Source organism: Lutra lutra, chromosome 6 (assembly GCF_902655055.1).
Source record: "Lutra lutra chromosome 6, mLutLut1.2, whole genome shotgun sequence".
Taxonomy (NCBI): domain Eukaryota; kingdom Metazoa; phylum Chordata; class Mammalia; order Carnivora; family Mustelidae; genus Lutra; species Lutra lutra.
The window spans coordinates 28,388,413-28,407,082 of record NC_062283.1 but is presented as its reverse complement, the minus strand read 5'-3'; the positions used below and the strand labels follow the sequence as shown (position 1 = coordinate 28,407,082).

At 47.5% G+C, this 18,670-nt stretch overlaps 2 protein-coding genes across 4 annotated transcripts; one reads left to right on the top strand and one right to left on the bottom strand.

The window, feature by feature from the left end:
• Positions 1 to 3,968: 3,968 nt before the first annotated feature.
• On the bottom strand, positions 3,969 to 10,890 carry PRR3 (proline rich 3). 3 transcript variants are annotated; one of them, XM_047732322.1, is made up of 6 exons: positions 10,776 to 10,890; positions 9,093 to 9,215; positions 8,310 to 8,372; positions 6,188 to 6,370; positions 5,545 to 5,835; positions 3,969 to 5,281 (listed from the first exon to the last, which is right to left on the bottom strand). In XM_047732322.1, the coding sequence occupies exons 2-6, from the start codon at positions 9,196 to 9,198 to the stop codon at positions 5,175 to 5,177; spliced, it is 750 nt and encodes a 249-aa protein (XP_047588278.1). In that variant the 5' UTR covers positions 9,199 to 9,215; positions 10,776 to 10,890; the 3' UTR covers positions 3,969 to 5,174. The 3 variants fall into 3 exon arrangements, with proteins under 3 accessions (XP_047588278.1, XP_047588277.1, XP_047588279.1); XM_047732321.1 differs by lacking the exon at positions 10,776 to 10,890 and having other exon boundaries at positions 9,093 to 9,342; XM_047732323.1 differs by lacking the exons at positions 6,188 to 6,370; positions 10,776 to 10,890 and having other exon boundaries at positions 9,093 to 9,342.
• On the top strand, positions 9,439 to 17,996 carry GNL1 (G protein nucleolar 1 (putative)). The gene is made up of 13 exons (XM_047732267.1): positions 9,439 to 9,578; positions 9,897 to 10,425; positions 10,824 to 10,989; positions 11,366 to 11,502; positions 11,658 to 11,809; positions 11,927 to 11,998; positions 12,950 to 13,157; positions 13,337 to 13,432; positions 13,988 to 14,182; positions 16,454 to 16,632; positions 16,710 to 16,872; positions 17,124 to 17,264; positions 17,646 to 17,996. Exons 2-13 carry the CDS (start codon positions 10,353 to 10,355, stop codon positions 17,885 to 17,887), a joined length of 1,824 nt encoding a protein of 607 aa, XP_047588223.1. The 5' UTR covers positions 9,439 to 9,578; positions 9,897 to 10,352; the 3' UTR covers positions 17,888 to 17,996.
• Positions 17,997 to 18,670: the final 674 nt, after the last annotated feature.

The window sequence follows — 18,670 nt, the reverse complement described above, 5'->3', positions numbered from 1 at the left end:
ACGTGCGCGCCTCGCCGTCATCTCGCGGGGCGTGCCTGCGGCGACGGGGCGGGGCCGACGTCCCACAACGTCAACAAAGCACTGACCGCTGTCCGGGAATCCTGAGCTAGGACTCCACAACGCTGCGTGATTAAGTACTGAACATAGTAATTTCGGACTAGTACGGAGGAACAGAGGCATCCTTTTTTTCTTTGTTTTTGTTCTTTAAGTGATTAGGAGCAGAAAGACTCAGTTCGTCTACTTAGAAAGAGGCGTGGTGCAAAGACCTCAAGTGTAGAGTTGTAAACGACGAACCGTCGCCTAACAGTGTAATGAAGCTTGGGTTCATTTTTGTTGGGATTCGGGGGGGACCAACAGTTTTTCTGAGGTACAATTGATACACATAAACTGCACATACAATAAATTGACAGGGAATAAACTGCAAAATGTACACTTGGATCAAAGTTTTGGCATATATACAACCATTAAACCACCACCACAGTCAAGATTTGGGCTTGCTTCTAACTGTGCAACTCAATAGACATGGGAGTAAGATGCTCCCATAACTCTTTCAGCTCCTGTTCTTCCCTTAAACCATTATAATCATGCTCATGTCTCATACCATTATCTGAGTCTATTCTTGCCAAGGCCAACAGACTGGGGGCCAATTCTCTGTCCTTATCTTACTCTCCCAGCAGCATTTGACACACGGTAGCTCCCACTTCCTTTGCTTTTTTCAGGGACTGTGCTCTCTGCAGGTTTCCCTTCCATTTCAGTGGCAGCTCTCTTTCTCTCCTTTAAACGTGTTGAGGCACATTCTTTGACATTCTTATCTAGATTTATCACCTATGTCTCATGACTTTAAATGCCATCCATAACTGATGAACATCTCCCAAATATCTCTTCTTGACCCCAACTTCTGCCGTAAGCACCAACTGCTTTTGGGACTTCCTCTCTGAGATCTCTAATAAATATCTAGAATTATTATGTGCAAAACTGAGCTCTTGTTTTTACTCAACAGTGTCTCTTCCATGTTTCCCATCAAGAAATCACACCACCTCTCAGTTACCTGGGCCCAAACTGAAAGGTAATTCTCTTTTTCCATTTCCCCCTCATCAGCAAGCCATGTCTACTTCATTTATTCAAAAAATATATTTATTAAACAAAGAAAAGACACTACACTCCGAGATATCTCCACAACCCCCTCTAGCCAACCCTCCTCCATCTCCTTGTTGGTTTCATCCTCATTCTTTTTTTTTTTTTTTCATTTTTTTTTTTCATTTTTTTTTCATTTTTTTTTCATTTTTTTTTTTCATCCTCATTCTTACTTGGCCACCAAATGTCAGCCCTCCTCAAGGCTGTCCTGTGCACTCTCTTCTTCCCACTTGACATTCTCCTCTCAGGTGACTTCAGCAACAGATTCCTCAGAGTTCTATCCCAACCACCATATCTCGAGTAGCCCCAACCATTATTTTTTACACAGTACCTTATTTATTATTTACTTCCTTTATATCATTAATCACAATCTATAATTATTCATGTGTTCACGTTCGAGAAAAAGAGCTCCTGACAACTGGGAATTGGCCTGATCCTAAGAGATAGGCCATGGTGCTCAGGTTGAACATAACCTCACAGAACACCAATGTCAGAAAAGGTTACTGTGACTGTCATGAATTTAAGACAAAGTTCATAATCTTCTCTAAGCACAAAGACAAGGTCATTGTGCAAACACCATATTAAACAGCCCCCTCTAGGCTAAAATGATGGCTTTCTTTGACCAGCTACACTTTTAGCCATGTTTCATTCCTCCCTCCTTCTAGATGAGACTTTTTAAGACGTACAATTGTATGGGGTTCCTGGGTGGCTCAATCACTTAAGCATCTGCCTTCAGCTCAGGTCATGATCCCAGCTTTCTGGGATGGAGTCCTGCATTGGGCTTCCTGCTCAAAGGGAATTCTGCTTCTTCCTCTTCTTCTGCTGTCCCCCCTGCTTGTTCTCTCAAATGAATAAATAAAATCTTTAAAAAATGTGCAATCATAATTGCCCTCACTTCCTGATAGTATCCAACCCAGAATAATTTCACATCCCTGAACCTTCCCCCCAAATCACCTAGCACAGATGCTAGTCCTGTCATTCCTAAACCTCCATTAGTGAGATAACCTCTGCAGAATTAATAAATCCAGTTTTTTGATGGGTGTGTTCCTGGTGGTTTTGGCTGGAGGGCATTAACACTTTGTCTTATTCTCTACTGCATCCCGAAATTTTAGCAGAGGGGCTAATAGAGGATATTCATTCTGAAAATTCCAGTATTTTGCTTAGCACATAGCTGCTTGAATAAAAATAAATTTTCAAAGCTTCAGTGGCAGCTAGGAAGACTAGTTATTATGGTCAGTGGCATAAAGTTGAAGAGCTGTTAGCTTTAAGGAAATTTCCTCCAAGAAAGCCGGTGTCCTCTGCCCTTCCTGGTCCATCTTGAGAATTGGAGCATGGATAAGCTAGCATTGTTTCCTAAACCACAAATAGGAGTATCTGACCCCGGTAGTTGTGGAGCTGAAACCTGGGGGAAGGGGTTCTGAGTACCTGATGTGGTGGCCTGCCTTGGGCTGTCTACCTCTTGAATTTTGAGAAATTAACTTCTATTTTGCTTTAGGACTAACTTTGGTTTCTGTTAAAACTGTGCTTAAAAGCTGATAAACCGGGTCATAGTAGGTACTTAATATTTAGTGAATGTTCCTATGCTATGGTTTAACTACCACTTATACTGTAAAACTTAGATATGCAAAACATTTGTCACTAGTTTTAATATGAATACAAACCTGTATACCCACCTATTTTCTCTCTTCTCAGAGTTCTTAAAATGACAGCTCAGACTCATTCTGAATTCCTAGCGTTATCCCTATATCTTTCTTTTTAAATGGTAGTTATGCAACCCAGAACTACCCGGAGAAAACTGATACTTTCGATTTCTTATTTTAGAAAATGTCTACTTTTCATGGCGCCTGGGTGGCTTAGTGGGTTAAAGCCTCTGCCCTCGGCTCAAGTCATGATCTCAGGGTCCTGGGAACAGGCCCCAAATCAGGCTCTCTGCTCAGCAGGGAGCCTGCTTCTTCCTCTCTGCTTGCCTCTGCCTACTCTGTCAAATGAATAAATAAAATCTTTAAAAAAAATAAAATGTCTACTTTTCTCTGGTCTACTACCCAAGTCTGTATCATAACTCACCTGGACTACTGAAGTTACTTTTGAAGGCATTTCCAAGCCTGGTCGGCTCCAAACATCCATACACCCATATGATCTTGTTGAAAAATGAATCTAATCCATACCAACCTGCCTAAAAACCGTTCAAAGGATTAATGAAAAGACCCAAGGCTGTTCTGCAAGGTCCTGAGTGGTCTAGCTCTTCTTCCTTCTGCCTCATCTCCTACTGTTCCCATCTCTTGGTGAACACCTTTGCTTAGACTTTGCTCTTCCACAGCTTGTCCTTCAGAGCTTGTCTCAGATGTCACCTTCCCAGTCTCCCTTTATTACATACTCTCTTTGCATTATGTCTCACTTTTGACAGGTGTGACCTTAGACATATTCATGATTTTTTGATAAACGTGTCTCCCCTGTAGATTTAAACATTGGTTTTAGTTATTTCTAGTTCCTAGTATACTGTCAGGCCCATAGTTACTCTATAAGTATTTGTTTAAAGACTGTTTTGTCATCACAACTCCATAATCATCAAACCTACAAACATGGGTAAAACATTAAAAAATTACTCTGTGGATACTTGGCCTCTCCTTTCTCCTCTAAGGCCTTACCCTTGAACATAATGCAGCCTGGTGTGTCTGATGCTTATAGGTTATGGGACCTCACTAGTTCCTTCAGACTGAAAAAAACTCAAGCTTTTTCCTTCTCCAACACCACTGTATATGAACAAATGGAAGAATAAAGTTACTCCAAAACGAACACCCTTATCTGTACCTCCAGAGATGACTGGAACACAAGGATTGAAGAAAATGCTTGTTTCCACTGCATTTATTACTAATATAAAAAATGTTAAAAAGAAAAAAAAATTCATTCTCAGTTCTCCAACGGCTCTCATCCTTCCCTCTTGCCCACACAACTCCTGACCCATTTCCTCTGGGCCAGTTCAAAACCAAACCTGTTCACTGCCGTTTTCACAGAAAACAACCAGTACCAGGGATGTAGGGAAGAAGGTTAGATGAGGGCGACAGTACTGTCCAGGTTCCACCCAAAGGTAGGCCGGGTGGAGATTCACAGAATTCAGACAAAAGGGCTGGTGGCCTCACAATGACGTACTCTAACTAAAGTGGGCTGGAGAGGAAATAGGGTAGCCTGTCAGAGGCTTCAGAGGACATCTCATGGGCTTATGTCAAACCCAGAAAAACCAACACCAGGAAAATGGGGAGACCAGAGAGGCAGTCTTGTGGAAAGTTTCAAATTCTCCCATGTTGGGAGGTGTGGAAAGTCTAGAGGGCACCAAGAGCCTCACTCATTTTGGCAGAAAAACTTATTCTAGTGTTGGGAAGTCACAAAGATGCCACGGACACTGAGAAAGGCTACGAGGGGATGCACAGTTTCACAAAGCACAGTGATCACAGACCAGAGCGGTGGGGATCATGCTACTGACGAAGAAACTACAAAATCCAAAAGCAGGGAGAGTGGCCTTTCAGGGAGTAACTCTGTACCAGTCGTCCATATTTCACCCCAGGTCAACCTGGTGAGTTTCACAGAGCAACTGGCAACTTTGGGCGTAGGGGCTGTCACATAAAAAGGACTTAAAACAAGCAGCTAGAAGAAGGGAATGGTAGGAAACTGCTCCAGGGCTCTCAGGAATCGAAGGCAGTACCGGGGGCGAGGTGGACAGATGCACAAGAAACAGCACCAAAGAGGTTTCCTGTTCAGCAGTCAGTTGGCGACGGGGAAGAGGATCCAGGAGGCAGTTGAAGGGAGCAAAGATGGGGTCCTGAAGGCGAGTCTCTGGAGGCTGGATCAGAAGAAAGCCCACACACTGGGCACCAGTGATGAAACACAGCTCTGGACCCCAAACTGGAAGGCTGTGGATAGGGGTGGGTGTCACTGACTGAGGGTGGTGGGTAGAACAGCTTCACAGTAGCCATCACAGGGCCACAGGGAAATATATGGCCGCTAGGTCAGAGGGCTCCTTCCAGCCTGGATAGGAAGGCACAGTCTCACAGAGGAGGTCCATTGACGCCTGGGTGGTAGAAGGCACAGAGGTCTTCATATCGACAGTGGCCCTTTTTGGCAAAGTGTCGGCAAACGGGGCGGTTGGATTTGTCTGTAAACAAGTCAAAATTGAGCAGTTTAAAATAAAAGAAAGGAAAAAATGTAACAAAAAGCAGAGAAAGAGAGGGCAGTCAGATTTTCTACTCCCTACTACTTCCAGACATTTTAGAATGGTAGTCATTTTCCTGGGAGAAAAACACATTCAGGGCTACTCTTACTTCAGAAGGACAAAGGACAACCCAAAAGAGAAGAGTCACAGGCATTTGGGGAGTGATGGGTATTAAATGTTATAGGCATAAGAAAAATGGACCTTACCTTCCATAACTTGAGGGCCATCCTTGGGTGGGCAGGTATTTTTAATAAGAGACCAACTTTTGAGCCTTCGAGGATTTCTCTGCTCTTTGTGAAAGCCTCCCCTGGAAGGACCCCCATGGCCTGGTCCAGGAAAAGGAGGTTCAGTATTGGCCCCCCACCAACCACGACCATATGGGCCACATCTGGGGCCTAGGCCTCCCCGAATTGGGCCTCTACCCCGGGGAGGAGGTGGGAGACTCAGCAGTGGTGGAATCATTGGTCCTCTTGATCCTGGAGGACCTCTGTGAAGAGCTGAAGAATAAGAGAGAAAGAAAGACATGGAAAGGTGATCAGTGGCCAGCTTAATTCTGATAAAGCAGCCCTGTGTTTTTGTTGTTTTACTTTTTATTGAAGTACAATATACATACAGAAAAATACACCAATTTTAAATGTACAACTCAACTGCCATCAAAGTAAACACACCTGTGATTTTACCACCCAGGTGAAGGGATAGAGCCTTCTTAGCACTCGAAAATCCTCCCCCCTTTGTGCCCATCCCCCCCCACTATTCCACCCTCCTCCCCAAAGGAAACCACTATCCTGACTTCTAGCACCATAGGTTAGTTTTTGCCTGTTTTTGAACTTCGCATAAATGGAATCATACAGTCTGCATTCTTTTCTGTCTGGCTCCTTTCGCTCAACATCGTGTTTGTGAGATTCATCCAGGTTGCCTGTAGCAGGAGTTCGTTCATTTTCATTGCAGTGTAGTATCCCATTGCATGCACACACAACAACTTATTTATCCATTCTACTGATGGTGGACATGTGGGTGGATTCCAGTTTGGGGCTATAACGAAAAATGCTGCTATGAACATTTTTATACATGTCTTTGTTACACATATGTATGCATTTCTGTTGAGTATAAACGTAGTAGAGGTATTGTTGGGTCCTAGGGTATATGTATGCTAAAGTTTAATGAAGTCAAACTTTTTTTTTTAAAGTGACTGTACCAATTTATACTCCCACTGGCAATTGTTCCATAGTCTTGGACAATACTTAGTATTGTCAGTTTTTTTCACTTTGCCATTCTGGGGAGTGTTTTTGTTTTGTTTTGCTTTTTAATTGTGGTGGAATATGTAGCATAAAATTTGCTGTCTTTTTTTAAAAAACTCTGCCCAACGTGGGGCTCGATCTCATAACTCTGAGATCAAGAGTCATATGCTCTACTGACTGACCCAGCCAGGTGCCTAAGATTTGCCATTTAACTATTTTTAAGTGCATGTTTCAGTAGTGTTAAGTAAATTCTCACTGTTGTGAAACAGATCTCTTTAGAACTTTTCCATCTTGCAACACTGAAACTCTATAGGTACTGAACAACTCTCCTTTTCCTCCTCCAATCAGCTCCTACTAACCACCATTCTACTTTGCTTCTATGAATTTGACTACTTTAAATACCTCATAAGTGGAATTATACATTTGTCTTTTTTTGACTGGCTTGCTTTATTTAGCAAGATGGCCTGAAGATTCATGCTGAATGCTGAAGATTCATCCATGCAACAGGGTTCCCTTCCTCTCTGGGGCTGAATACTATTCCATTGTAAGAAGATACCATATTTTGTTTATTCTTCTGTCAATGGGCATTTAGATTGCCTCCAGCTCTTGGCTGTTATAAATAATGCTGCTATGAATAGGAGTGTGCAAATATCTCTTCAAGATCCTGCTTTCCATTCTTTTGGATATATACTCAGAAGAGGGAATGCTGGATCATGTGGTATTTCTATTTCTAACTTTTTCTGAGGAAACTCCATAGTGTTTTCCATAGAATTGCACCATTTTACAATCTCACCAACAGTGCACAGGGTCTTAACTTGAAGTGTTATGTTTTCATCTTGCAATTATTTAACAACTAATGATATTGAGTTCTTGTTCACATGTTCTTGGTCATTTAGATCTTAGTTTTTGAGAGAGAGCTGTTCTGGTACATTGCCCATTTTTTCTAACAGGTTGTCTAAAAGAGGCCTGTGTATATTCTAGATTCAAGCTCTTCATTGGTTCTATTTGTTGCAAGTATCTATGACTTCCTATTAATTTCTTAATGGTATCATTTGATTAATAAAAGTTTAATGTAGTTCAGTTTATCAATCTTTAAAATGTTTATTATCTGTTTAAGAACTGTTATCTCCTCCAAGACCATGAAAATATTTTCCTTTACTTTTAACACTTAGATCTATACTTCAGTTGGAGTTGATGCTTATATACCATATGAATAGGTCAGATTTCATCCCCCTCAAGAACACCCAATTAATCCAGCATCATTTACTGAAATGACCACTATTTCAGCTCCAACTTCATCATAAATGAGGTGTCTACATACGTGCAGGCCTGTTACGGTACTTTTTGTACCAGGCTATTGACTTTTAGGTCTGTTGTGCCAACACCACACCATAACTACTACAGCTTTACAGTAAATTATGACATTCAGATAAGTCCTCCAACTTCAAGATTGTATTTGCAGCTTTTGCATTACCATGTAATAACATAGAATGCTTATTTCCATTATAGGGATTGATAGGGATTGTAACCAGGAATCCACTGAATCTACAGATCAATTTGGGAATAAGCGACATTTTTACAACACTGAGTTTTCCAATCTGTAAATATACATCTCTCCATTCATTTTTGAACAGAATCCCTGATCTTTTAGTTTTAAGTTCTCCTGGGTTTTGGTCCCTCCCTTGCCCCCTTCTCCAAGACTAATCAAAGAATCAGAGCCCCCTCATCCTCACCTGACTTGGAGTCACCAGGCTTTCCATTGGCCATGGGGGGAGGGCCTAGAAGGCTGGGTGGTCCTAAGAGCAGACATGAAAATATAGTTATCAAAATGGACTAAAGTTATAATGATCCTGTCTTATGTTTTTCTACTACCTATTTCTTAATTCAATCTGTAAAGCCAGATACATTCTCAGTAGTGTTACATGTTCTCAGGTAAATCCACCTCCCTTTCCTCAAAAAAGAGTCTCCAATTTGGGAAAAAAAAAAAAAGAAGTGGAGACTCAGTCAAGGAGTATAATGAGGGAAGGCTATCTTACAGCTTTCTCTTTCCCTTAACCTAGTTGCTACCCAAAACATCCCGGGTGATTCCAGCTGTAATCCAATCCTCACTTTAACTGTTGGCCAATCAGAACGATCCCACCCGCCCCCGGAGTAGTTCAGAGAAGGCAGCACTTCTATCTAGCTTCTCTGTGCAAGTCTGGTGGTAAACTGTTATCCTAGTCTTCGCAATCTGCAACCTCTCTAGGGTCCCCTCTCCCTTGCCGTTCTGCGACTGCGCACACGAGCTCTTTATCTTCTCCCCTGCCCTCTTCAGAAAGGTTAGAGGCCGGATCGAAGTTGAGGGGTCAAGGAAGAGAACTCACTCAGGACTCCACACCGGACAGGATCCTATCCCCGCCTCAGTGCTTGCGCCCTTCCTCCTTCCGTTAGAGCCCCCTCCCCCGCACCTTTTCAGACCCTAACCTCTCGCCTCGACCAGCTGACAGGCATGTGCACACCCCTCCCGGGCTCCTCACCGATGGGACTCCCATCCTCCTCGTCTCCAGTCTCCTCCCGCTCTGGCAGCGGGGGCTGCTGCAGTGGCGGCGGCTGCTGCTGATTCTGCTTCTTTCGTTTGGGCATCGTGATTGCGGCAATGGCTGCAGCGGGATTTGGAGGGCAGTGAGGAAGGGGCACGCGGGGATTCTATTTCCGCTTCCGGTGAGTGCATGGAGAAGCTGATGCTCCCGCCATTTAACTTCCGGAAAGCTCCGGGGAGCTTTTGTGCGTCAAATTCTATCATAAAACGCCTCCCTCGGTCTCTGCCAGGCACGGAAGCAGTCTCAAGACTACTTTTTATTGAGTTCCTCTAAATGCTTTTAAAAATTCCTCTCTTCTCCCCTCGCAAAGAACCCACGACTGGCTGCTCACTGTGTGCCATAGAGTCGAGAGGCTCTCGGGCCAGAAGGCCTGAGAGAGCTGTCGCACCTTAAGATCGCCACATCCGGACCCCGGTTACTATGGTAACGGCTGCAGGCACAACTTCGTGCCCTCTGACCTCTCTCCAAAAATCCTTGTCCCACCTGGGTTTCCTTCCTAGCCTGCGCTTGCCCTTATGATCTGTAAACCTACTCTTTACCGCTACCTTGACAAGGAATTTGGGTCCCAGGGCTCTTGAGACCTCTACCCTCCCCTCAAGACGTCTGGCCCCGCCCCCAGTGTAGACGAGCCACTCCACTCTATTTCTGGGACGCGCAGTCCAGTCTTTCCACTGAGGTCAAGCCCGGGGGGTGGGGGGCTGGGAAGTAGCTTCAGCGCATCCACGCTCCTCTTTCTCCCAGGTGGTAGGACCCGCCCTCCGCTCCACCGCCCCCTCCAGGTGAGTGGTAGCTATCCCCCCAGAGCGCAAGGTAGTGATGACACACGTCCCCCCTCCTCCGAACGCGAGTTGGTAGCGTCCGTGACGAAGTTAGCCTGATCCTCCCACGCGCGCCTCCTTCCTCGCCGCCGCTGCGCACTCTCGGTGCCACTGACTCTCACGTGCAGTAGCGCACCCCGCATCCTCCTCTCGCCTCGCTCCCGTAAAGAAGTGGCTGTATTTCCTTCGCTTTCCACCCAGGCCACGGTTAGGGGGGTGGGGGCAAATCGGCCAGGCCCGCCCGCTGACGTCACCTCGTAGCCCCGCCCCCTCTAGGGTCCCAGGCCCTTGCGGCGGGGGGTGCCCGGGGGGGTGGGGGGGGAGTCAGTTGAGGCGGCGGGAGCTCGGCGGAGGGTGGGCCAGGGGACTGGTCCAGGCCATGCCGAGAAAGAAGCCCTTCAGCGTGAAGCAAAAGAAGAAGCAGTTGCAGGACAAGCGGGAGCGGAAGCGAGGTCAGTGCGGGAGCTAGGGGAGGGGGCGGGGCTCGGGCTCCCGGCACCTCTGGAAGGAGGGGTGTGCCCGCCGCACCCCTGCGGGGTGTGGGAGTGGGTGGTGGCCACGCGCAGACGATCGGGATTCTCTCACCCCAGTCTCCCTGGAAGGGGTGGGAAAGGATGGGGAATTGGGGGAGGGGAATCCCTCCAGCTCGAACGGGGCGCCATCCCCGCAGGTCCCTGGAGGAGGAATGACTCCCCCCACGCACATCCGGTAGGGTTTTGGGCAGGATGCTGGGAGGATCGGGCCTCAAAAGAAGTGGGGTGGTGTGAGGGGAAGCCACACAGACCGGGGAGGGGGGTCTTACCGCCCCTTAGAGCCGTCGAGTATTGGCGTCACCGCCTCCTCCCCGCAGGGCTCCAAGATGGGCTGCGATCCAGTTCCAACAGCCGCAGCGGGAGCCGGGAGCGGCGGGAGGAGCAGACCGACACCTCGGACGGGGAGTCTGTGACCCATCATATTCGCAGGCTCAATCAGCAGCCTTCCCAGGGGCTGGGTCCTCGAGGCTATGACCCAAATCGGTGAGAGCAGGCGGGGGGCGCTGGCCGGGGCATCCCCGCCTACCCGGAAGTGAGAGCGTTGTTGGGGGGCGGGGGAGTCTGCTGCTGGTGGTGGAGGGGATGGGTCAGGGATGCCGTCTGTCTCTTCGCAGGCAGCGGCTCACGGGAGCCGGCCACAATCCTCCCTTACGGGGCGGGGGCGGCTGGAGAGAGTTCTTGGCTTTTAAAAAGGCGAGGTTTAGAGGAAGGCGGAATATTGCGGGAGAGGGACTTGAGGAGGGTGGACTGAGAGGAGACTTGGACAACTTTGGAGAGAAAGCTCTATGAAGTTGTCTGCCCAGGAGGGGAGTTTGTGGCCATGGGATTGCAAGAGATGCTGCGGTCCCTGTCCCATTAGATACCGGCTGCATTTTGAGCGAGACAGCCGGGAGGAGGTGGAAAGGAGAAAGAGGGCAGCCCGCGAGCAAGTGCTGCAACCTGTCAGTGCTGAGCTGCTGGAGCTGGACATCCAGGAGGTCTATCAGCCTGGCTCAGGTGAGAGCTCAACATCTGGGTGTTTGGGAGAGGCAGTGGGCTGGGGGAAGAAACTTGGAAGAAGAAGATCTGACTGTGAGGGATGAGAGGTCTGGGATCCATTCTTGAGCCCTGAAACTATTCTGACTTATTTGGACTCTTTCTTAACTTCCCAGTTCTGGACTTTCCCCGACGTCCTCCTTGGAGCTATGAGATGTCCAAAGAGCAGCTAATGAGCCAGGAGGAACGGAGCTTCCAGGAGTACCTTGGGAAGATTCATGGGGCTTACACCTCTGAGAAACTCAGCTACTTTGAGCATAATCTGGAGGTGAGAATGGAGTGGGGACAGGAGTGGGGCATAGTGACCGTTGATCAGATTGGTCTGGGGTCAGGCAGGAGAGGAATTCTGGGCTTAGGTACTCTTCCAGTGATCTTGTTTTTTCAGACATGGAGGCAGCTGTGGCGTGTGTTGGAGATGTCTGACATTGTCCTACTTATCACTGATATCCGACACCCAGTGAGTACTGGGGGTGAGAGTGACAAGGAGAATGGGGAGGAAGATTCTTGTGGGGTAAAGGGCGGAGGCAGGAGTTGGGAGATGGAGAGGTCTTTCCTACCTCATAGTGATGTCTGCAGTCAAGAACTCAGTCCTTTATTTATCAGTGTCACAGCTTGTCACTCCTGCTCTGGTTAACTGACTCTCTTTATTCCTTTGATGAAAAACTATGTATCTTGTTTTCATTCCACCATAGCTAGACCAATAGGATGTTTTAGTGTGGAGCTCCAGGGGATTCTGTGAAGGCAGCCTGGGGCTCCTCCCTGCCCCACCACATCAGTCTCTATAGAACTCAGCCTTACATGGAAGACTAGGATAGTAGTTAAGGCTCTAAACTTGGCTGCTGGACAACCTTTGTGTTAACCTGGCTCTGCCACTCCATTGCTGTCCTCTAGTGGGAGAAAGGGAGGTCTGTGGGAACATTTAGCTTGGAAGTTCTTAATGGCACATATACATACACTCCTACACATACAAATGTGTGTACTCACATGCACTCACACAGCCACACATGCTCATCACAAATCTACAGACATGTGCACACATGCATCTAAATACGTGTAAATAGTTGTGTGCACACAAAAACAGGTATTATGGGTTTTATCCCAACCCTACTCTTATGCCTGACCCCAATCTTTACACCAGTGTGCTAGGTATCACTATTTCCTTGTCTTGTTTTTGGCTCATTTCCATCCCTAATCAGGACCTGTAAGAAGTCCCCCAGAGACAAATGCACAGGTATTGCTTACTGCTACTTTATTTTTCTAGTTCAGTTTTGCTAATTTACCCTTTGCCCCTAGAATCTGCTACCCCCAGAGTCTTGTCTCTGAGTGGTGCCTGGTGAGTGGGGAACTAGAGGCAGAGAACTCTGGGTTGACCTCTCATTGCTCCCTCCTCTCGCCAACCTTTTCCCAGGTTGTGAATTTCCCACCAGCACTTTACGAGTACGTGACTGGAGAACTTGGGTTGGCCTTGGTCTTGGTCCTGAACAAGGTGGATCTAGCCCCACCAGCTCTCGTGGTTGCCTGGAAGCATTATTTTCACCAACACTATCCCCAGCTCCACATAGTCCTTTTTACCTCTTTCCCTCGGGACCCCCGCACCCCACAGGACCCTAGTAGCGGTGAGTTGGCAATGAGAAAGGCAGCATGGGAGAGGTGGGGTGGCAGGGGACAACAGGGAGAATAGAGAAGCTTGTTGATGAAGGAGTACCCGATCTTGGGCCTAAGGGTGGTGGGTGAGTTGGGGTGTATAAGCCCAACACCTAACACTAAGCCTAACACTTGTGCCCTCTGATCTCAGTTTTGAAGAAGAGTCGGAGGCGGGGGAGAGGATGGACCCGGGCCCTGGGGCCAGAGCAGTTGCTGAGAGCCTGTGAAGCCATCACTGCAGGAAAAGGTATATAGCTCTTAGAGGGAAGCTGTGGAAGGATATGGGGGAGACCCAAGACCTAAAGTCATTTTGCTTCCCTTCCCTGAAATTAGTCCTTTCTATTATGGATGTAGTTGAGCAGCCAGGGGAAGGATAGAAGAGGGAGCACAGGGGCGCCTGGGTGGCTCAGTGGGTTATGATCCCAGGGTCCTGGGATCGAGCCCTGCGTCGGGCTCTCTGCTTAGTGGGGAGCCCGCTTCCCTCTCTCTCTGCCTGCCTCTCTGCCTACTTGTTATCTCTGTCTGTCAAATAAATAAATAAATAAAAATCTTAAAAAAAAAAAAAAAAAAAAAAGAAGAGGGAGCACACATGGTGGCAACAAAGACAGCAGGTATGCAGGAACCCCAGTGTTCTGTTGCCTTCAGTCTTCCCCATATTTTTCCGAAACTCAACACAGGCCAGGAAGAATCTGTCATGTGGGTTGGCACTCTCCAACTCCAGAGGGAGTTGTGCAGTACATAGTCTGTGCAATCATCTCTGGTGGCCCTGGGGAGAACCTTTATCATCTTCTTTCCTGAACAGTGGACTTGAGCAGCTGGCGGGAGAAGATTGCCCGAGATATGGCTGGGGCCACCTGGGGAAATGGCTCTGGAGAGGAGGAGGAAGAAGAGGATGGACCTGCAGTCCTGGTGGAGCAGCAGACTGACTCAGCGATGGAGCCAACTGGCCCAACCCGGGAGCGCTACAAAGATGGGGTGGTGACCATTGGCTGTGTGGGTAAGGAAGTGGTGGCCCATGCATGGCGGCCTACCCTGAGGTACAGAGTTTCAGAAAAGGAAGGTGTCAGCAATAGTGGAAAGGTCCTGGTGCCTTTGAGTTAAATTCAGGCTTAGCTCTTACTAATCTTGAGCAAGTTATTTACCTTTTCTGAGTCTTAGTTATTTTGGTTTTTAGAATGAGGATGCTGATACCCAATTAGAAGAACAGATGTGAGGAATGAAGAGAATAGCACAGGCAGAGCCTAAGGATGACTGACAAATAGTGTTACTAGTAATAATTACGATTGTTAAACTTTAACCTTTATGTAGTGCTTACCAAGCTAGGTACCAAGCATTGTTCTAAATGATATATATCTTAACTCTTTCCATAGTCATAATCAATCTGTTGCAGAGAAATCATTACGTCCTAGTAGGAGGTTAGTTAGCATTCATATCTTTCTAACTCTTATCCCTTTAAGTCTGTTGTTGTCAAGGAGAATTTCCCTGAATTAAGAGCTTTGTCCCCGTTCTTGGTGGGGAAGAAAGGAATGTATGATTAGAACCCAGGGCCCCTTTCCTTTGTTGATGGGAGCAGTAAGAAAGAAGTGACTTGGGCAAAGTTGTGGCATTGAGGTGATAGGGGAATCAAATTAAGGAAAGCAGAGTAGTTAGTTGGGCTCCTTGGAAACATTCCTGAGTTAGTCTCCTTTTTGTCTTGGGAACAACCTATCTGATTGCTGACAGATGGCACCCTCTCCAGTCATTTCCCCCTGCTTCTCCCTGGGGAGGGTAGGGGGGGTGGGGTGTCCACTCTTCAAGACTCTGCAATACCTTATGTGCAGTAGCTTACGTCAGAGTGATGCAAGGGAGAGCATTTTCTGTGGCACAGGCAGTCCTGAGCTTGGGTTTACTTCTAGTTATCGACAGATGTTTTGCTAAGTGCCAGGTGCTGTTCCAGGAGCAGATAATGCTGCCGTGAAAGTGGCAGAAAGGCCCCTACTCTCACAGAGCTTATTGCCTTGGAAATAAATAGACTCATGACTTGAAACCATATTATTTAGGGACAATGAAAGGGGATAGAGAGTGACCCAGAGAGGAGGGTTCTCATGGAAAGTCCCCTTTGAGAAGAGCCCGGCATGTTGAGAGGAAGTAACCATTTGGAGATATGGGAAAAGGGCCTTCTAGGCCAAGGGATTAGTAAATGAAAAGATCTAGATGTGGGAGCAAGCTTGGTGATTATGGGACAAGCCAGTGTCGGAGCACTGGGAGATGGGAGCCATGGGGATGAGTAAGATGGAGGAGAGGGGCAGGACTTGGGAGTTCGTGGTCTGTGAAAGGGGCTGGGTATAGAGCTGGGTCATGGTATCTCAGTTGGGTAAGAAGGGAAGTGAGGACATGAGTTCAGTATGGAATAGTGGGTCAAAAATTTAGTGGAAATGAGGAACAGAGTAAGTGAGCTGGAATGACAGGGTATCAGGGCAGAGAAAGTGGTACTTGCAGTTGAGATTTTAGAAGTGTGAATTGACCAGATCCAGAGTGTGACTATGGCAGTGGGTAGTTGAGGAAATGATCTTTGGAAGATACATGCTGGCACTGAGAGGCCAGAGTATTAAACAGGCCACCTGTGCAGATCCCAAGGTCACCCAAAATGTTAGAGGTAGTCCTGAAGAGAGTGGCAGTGAGCCTCGAGGTTTTCCTGTCTTCTCCCTGGAGAAGTTGCGATGATTATGAGCTGTATGTCTTACTCGTGTTGGGCATTTAGTGTACCGCAGGCACTGAACCAGACAGTTGTATTTAATCCTGACCACTTTGAGCTTGAAAGTGTCTGTACTTGTAAGATGAGGAAACAGGCTCAGAAAATGAAGTAAATTGCCTTGAGGTTATAAAGCTGATAAGTGGAGAGGCCAGAATTCAACCCTGGCAGCCCAGAATCTGATTCGAAACTTGCAAGGTTGTACTACTTTGTTAATTTCCTTGCATCCTTCCTTCCTTCATAAGATTTATTTATTTATTTGACAGGAAGTCAGTGGGAGAGGAAACACAAGCAAGGGGAGTGGGAGAGGAGAAGCAGTCTTCCTGCTGAACAGGAAGCCCTATATGGGGCTTGATCCCACGATGCTGGAACCATGAGTTGAGACCAAGGCATATGCTTAGCGGCTGAACCACCCAGGCACCCCTGCTTCTTTAATTTCTGTGCCTTACTTCCCTTCTTATTTATAGTTATAGCACCATATCCTGCCTGTCACAGAGTAGGGAACTGTCTAATGTTAATTTTTCTTGCCTTTCTTAGGTTTCCCCAATGTGGGCAAGTCCTCGCTGATCAACGGTCTGGTAGGCAGGAAGGTCGTGAGTGTCTCCAGAACCCCTGGCCACACCCGATACTTTCAGACCTACTTTCTCACACCCTCTGTGAAGCTCTGTGACTGCCCCGGCCTCATATTCCCATCCCTTCTGCCCAGGCAGTTACAGGTATGAGGGCAGAGGGGGCAGGAAAGGAGAGGAGGCAAGAGGTCAGGAACAGACTGAGCATTCTTGTTTGCCCTCAGGTTCTGGCGGGGATCTACCCCATTGCCCAAATCCAGGAGCCATACACCGCCGTGGGCTACCTGGCCTCTCGAATTCCTGTGCAGGTCCTGCTCCACCTGCGCCACCCAGAGGCCAAGGATCCCTCAGCGGAACACCCCTGGTGTGCCTGGGACATCTGTGAAGGTGGGCTCTCTATGTTCCTGGTTTCTCCTCCCCTTACCCTGAACCCTGTCCTGTCTCCTCACCTGTCCTCAGAGGTTCTGCCATTGATGAAGCACCTGGCTGCTCATGCCTGGATTTCTGTCGTGGGGCCAGCAAGATCAGTGGTCTGGGATGATCTGGAGAAAACTGGAAGGACTATGTTACAAGAATGGGGTGATGGTAACTGGGCCCAGTTAATGGCTTCCCTCCCTACTCTTCTTTTCTCTCTCCAGCCTGGGCAGAGAAGCGTGGTTATAAGACAGCTAAGGCAGCCCGGAACGATGTGTACAGAGCAGCCAATAGCCTCCTACGGCTGGCACTGGACGGCCGCCTCAGCCTGTGTTTTCATCCCCCGGGCTACAACGAACAGAAAGGTCAGACAGCCACTGTTCTTATGTTATTATGTAGGCAAAAGGGTGTGGGCTCTGTGGCTACACAGAGCGAGGGTTAGACCTGGATTCTGTACCTGTCGGTCAGCTCTATGTTACTAAGCATCTTTGAGACAGTTTCCTGATCTGCAAAACCTGGATGATAGTTGTCCTCTGGCAAGGTGGTGGTAGAGAGTAGAGTTAATATATGCAGAGCTTCTGTTCAGTGCCCAGCACATGGGAATTTGAATGAATGAATGAATGAATGAATGCCAGCAGCTACAAAACTGATTGTTACTCTTAGTCTTTGCCTCTTCCCCATCTTTCTTTGGCTTTAGTTCCTCGCTTAAAACTTTCCTCTGTTGTCTTCTTGTTTTGGTTCCCCAGGCACCTGGGAGTCCCATCCAGAGACCACAGAGCTGGTGGTTTTGCAGGGCAGGGTGGGGCCAGCTGGTGACGAGGAGGAGGAGGAAGAAGAAGAGCTGAGCAGCTCCTGTGAGGAGGAGGGAGAGGAGGACCGGGATGCGGATGAGGAGGGGGAAGGGGATGAGGACACCCCAACTTCAGCTCCAGGGTCCAGCCTGGCTGCCCGAAACCCTTATGCCCTACTGGGAGAGGACGAGTGCTGAGTCCCTACCCTGCGCCATCTGCTCCACCCAGTATCTCTGCTTTTGAACTGACCTGGGGGTACCTCCCCTCTGCTGCCCCAATTGTGAATAAAGATTGTCTGCTTTGTAACCCCTTCCCCGAATGGACTGAGGTGAGAGCGGCTGTTTTAGCCGACAGCTGTGGGAAGCCTCTCTCCTCTTCTCCTTTCTTTCCCCTCTTTGGGAAGGAAGAGTTCTCTTAGGGGTTAATTCACTGGGTTGTAAGGCCCTGAAATCCACTGTCTTTGCTCACTCTTCCACTCTGTACCTTATGAATCCCAGTATCAACATGGGGAGGGGAAGTCACTTCAGGCTTTGAGGCCAGGTCTAAATCCAACCCTCTTTTGGAGTTTGTGCCGTTCCTTCTCAGATTTGAGCAGCAGCTGTGTGTGCCCCCTGCTGCTAGACCTGGGTCTATTAGGTTCTAGTAGTAGTACTACTTTTTGGAACAGAAGTGGTAAGAGATGTGACAAGCTGATGTCGCCATGTGAGCTTTTTATAGGACTTATTGAAATTCAACAAATACTTATCAAGGGCCAGCTGTGTGTCTGGATCTCTGCTAAGCACTGAGCATATAAAAATGTGTAGATAGGGCCTGACCTAAATGTGCAGGCTGGCCATGATTAAGACCCCATTCTCAGGCACCCAAGTTTTTAGATGAAGAAGGGTGTGTGATGTTTTCTAAATCTTTGAGGCTCATACGCTATCATTCTAGGACTTCGTGTTGATAGACGTTTTTAGTTAAGACAGTGTTTGTGAAGATGG

What these genes read in the sequence shown, in the direction of transcription:
- PRR3 (XM_047732322.1), bottom strand. Translation starts at nt 9,198, where the DNA reads ATGCCCAAACGAAAGAAGCAGAATCAGCAGCAGCCGCCGCCACTGCAG. An exon ending in GGAGGATGGGAGTCCCATCG is followed by an intron (nt 8,373 to 9,092) that starts GTGAGGAGCCCG and finishes GTCTGCTCTTAG; the next exon opens with GACCACCCAGCCTTCTAGGC. An exon ending in GACAGAAAAGAATGCAGACT is followed by an intron (nt 5,836 to 6,187) that starts GTATGATTCCAT and finishes CTTATTCTTCAG; the next exon opens with CTCTTCACAGAGGTCCTCCA.
- GNL1 (XM_047732267.1), top strand. Translation starts at nt 10,353, where the DNA reads ATGCCGAGAAAGAAGCCCTTCAGCGTGAAGCAAAAGAAGAAGCAGTTG. An exon ending in GGTCTATCAGCCTGGCTCAG is followed by an intron (nt 11,503 to 11,657) that starts GTGAGAGCTCAA and finishes TTAACTTCCCAG; the next exon opens with TTCTGGACTTTCCCCGACGT. An exon ending in TTCTGCCCAGGCAGTTACAG is followed by an intron (nt 16,633 to 16,709) that starts GTATGAGGGCAG and finishes GTTTGCCCTCAG; the next exon opens with GTTCTGGCGGGGATCTACCC.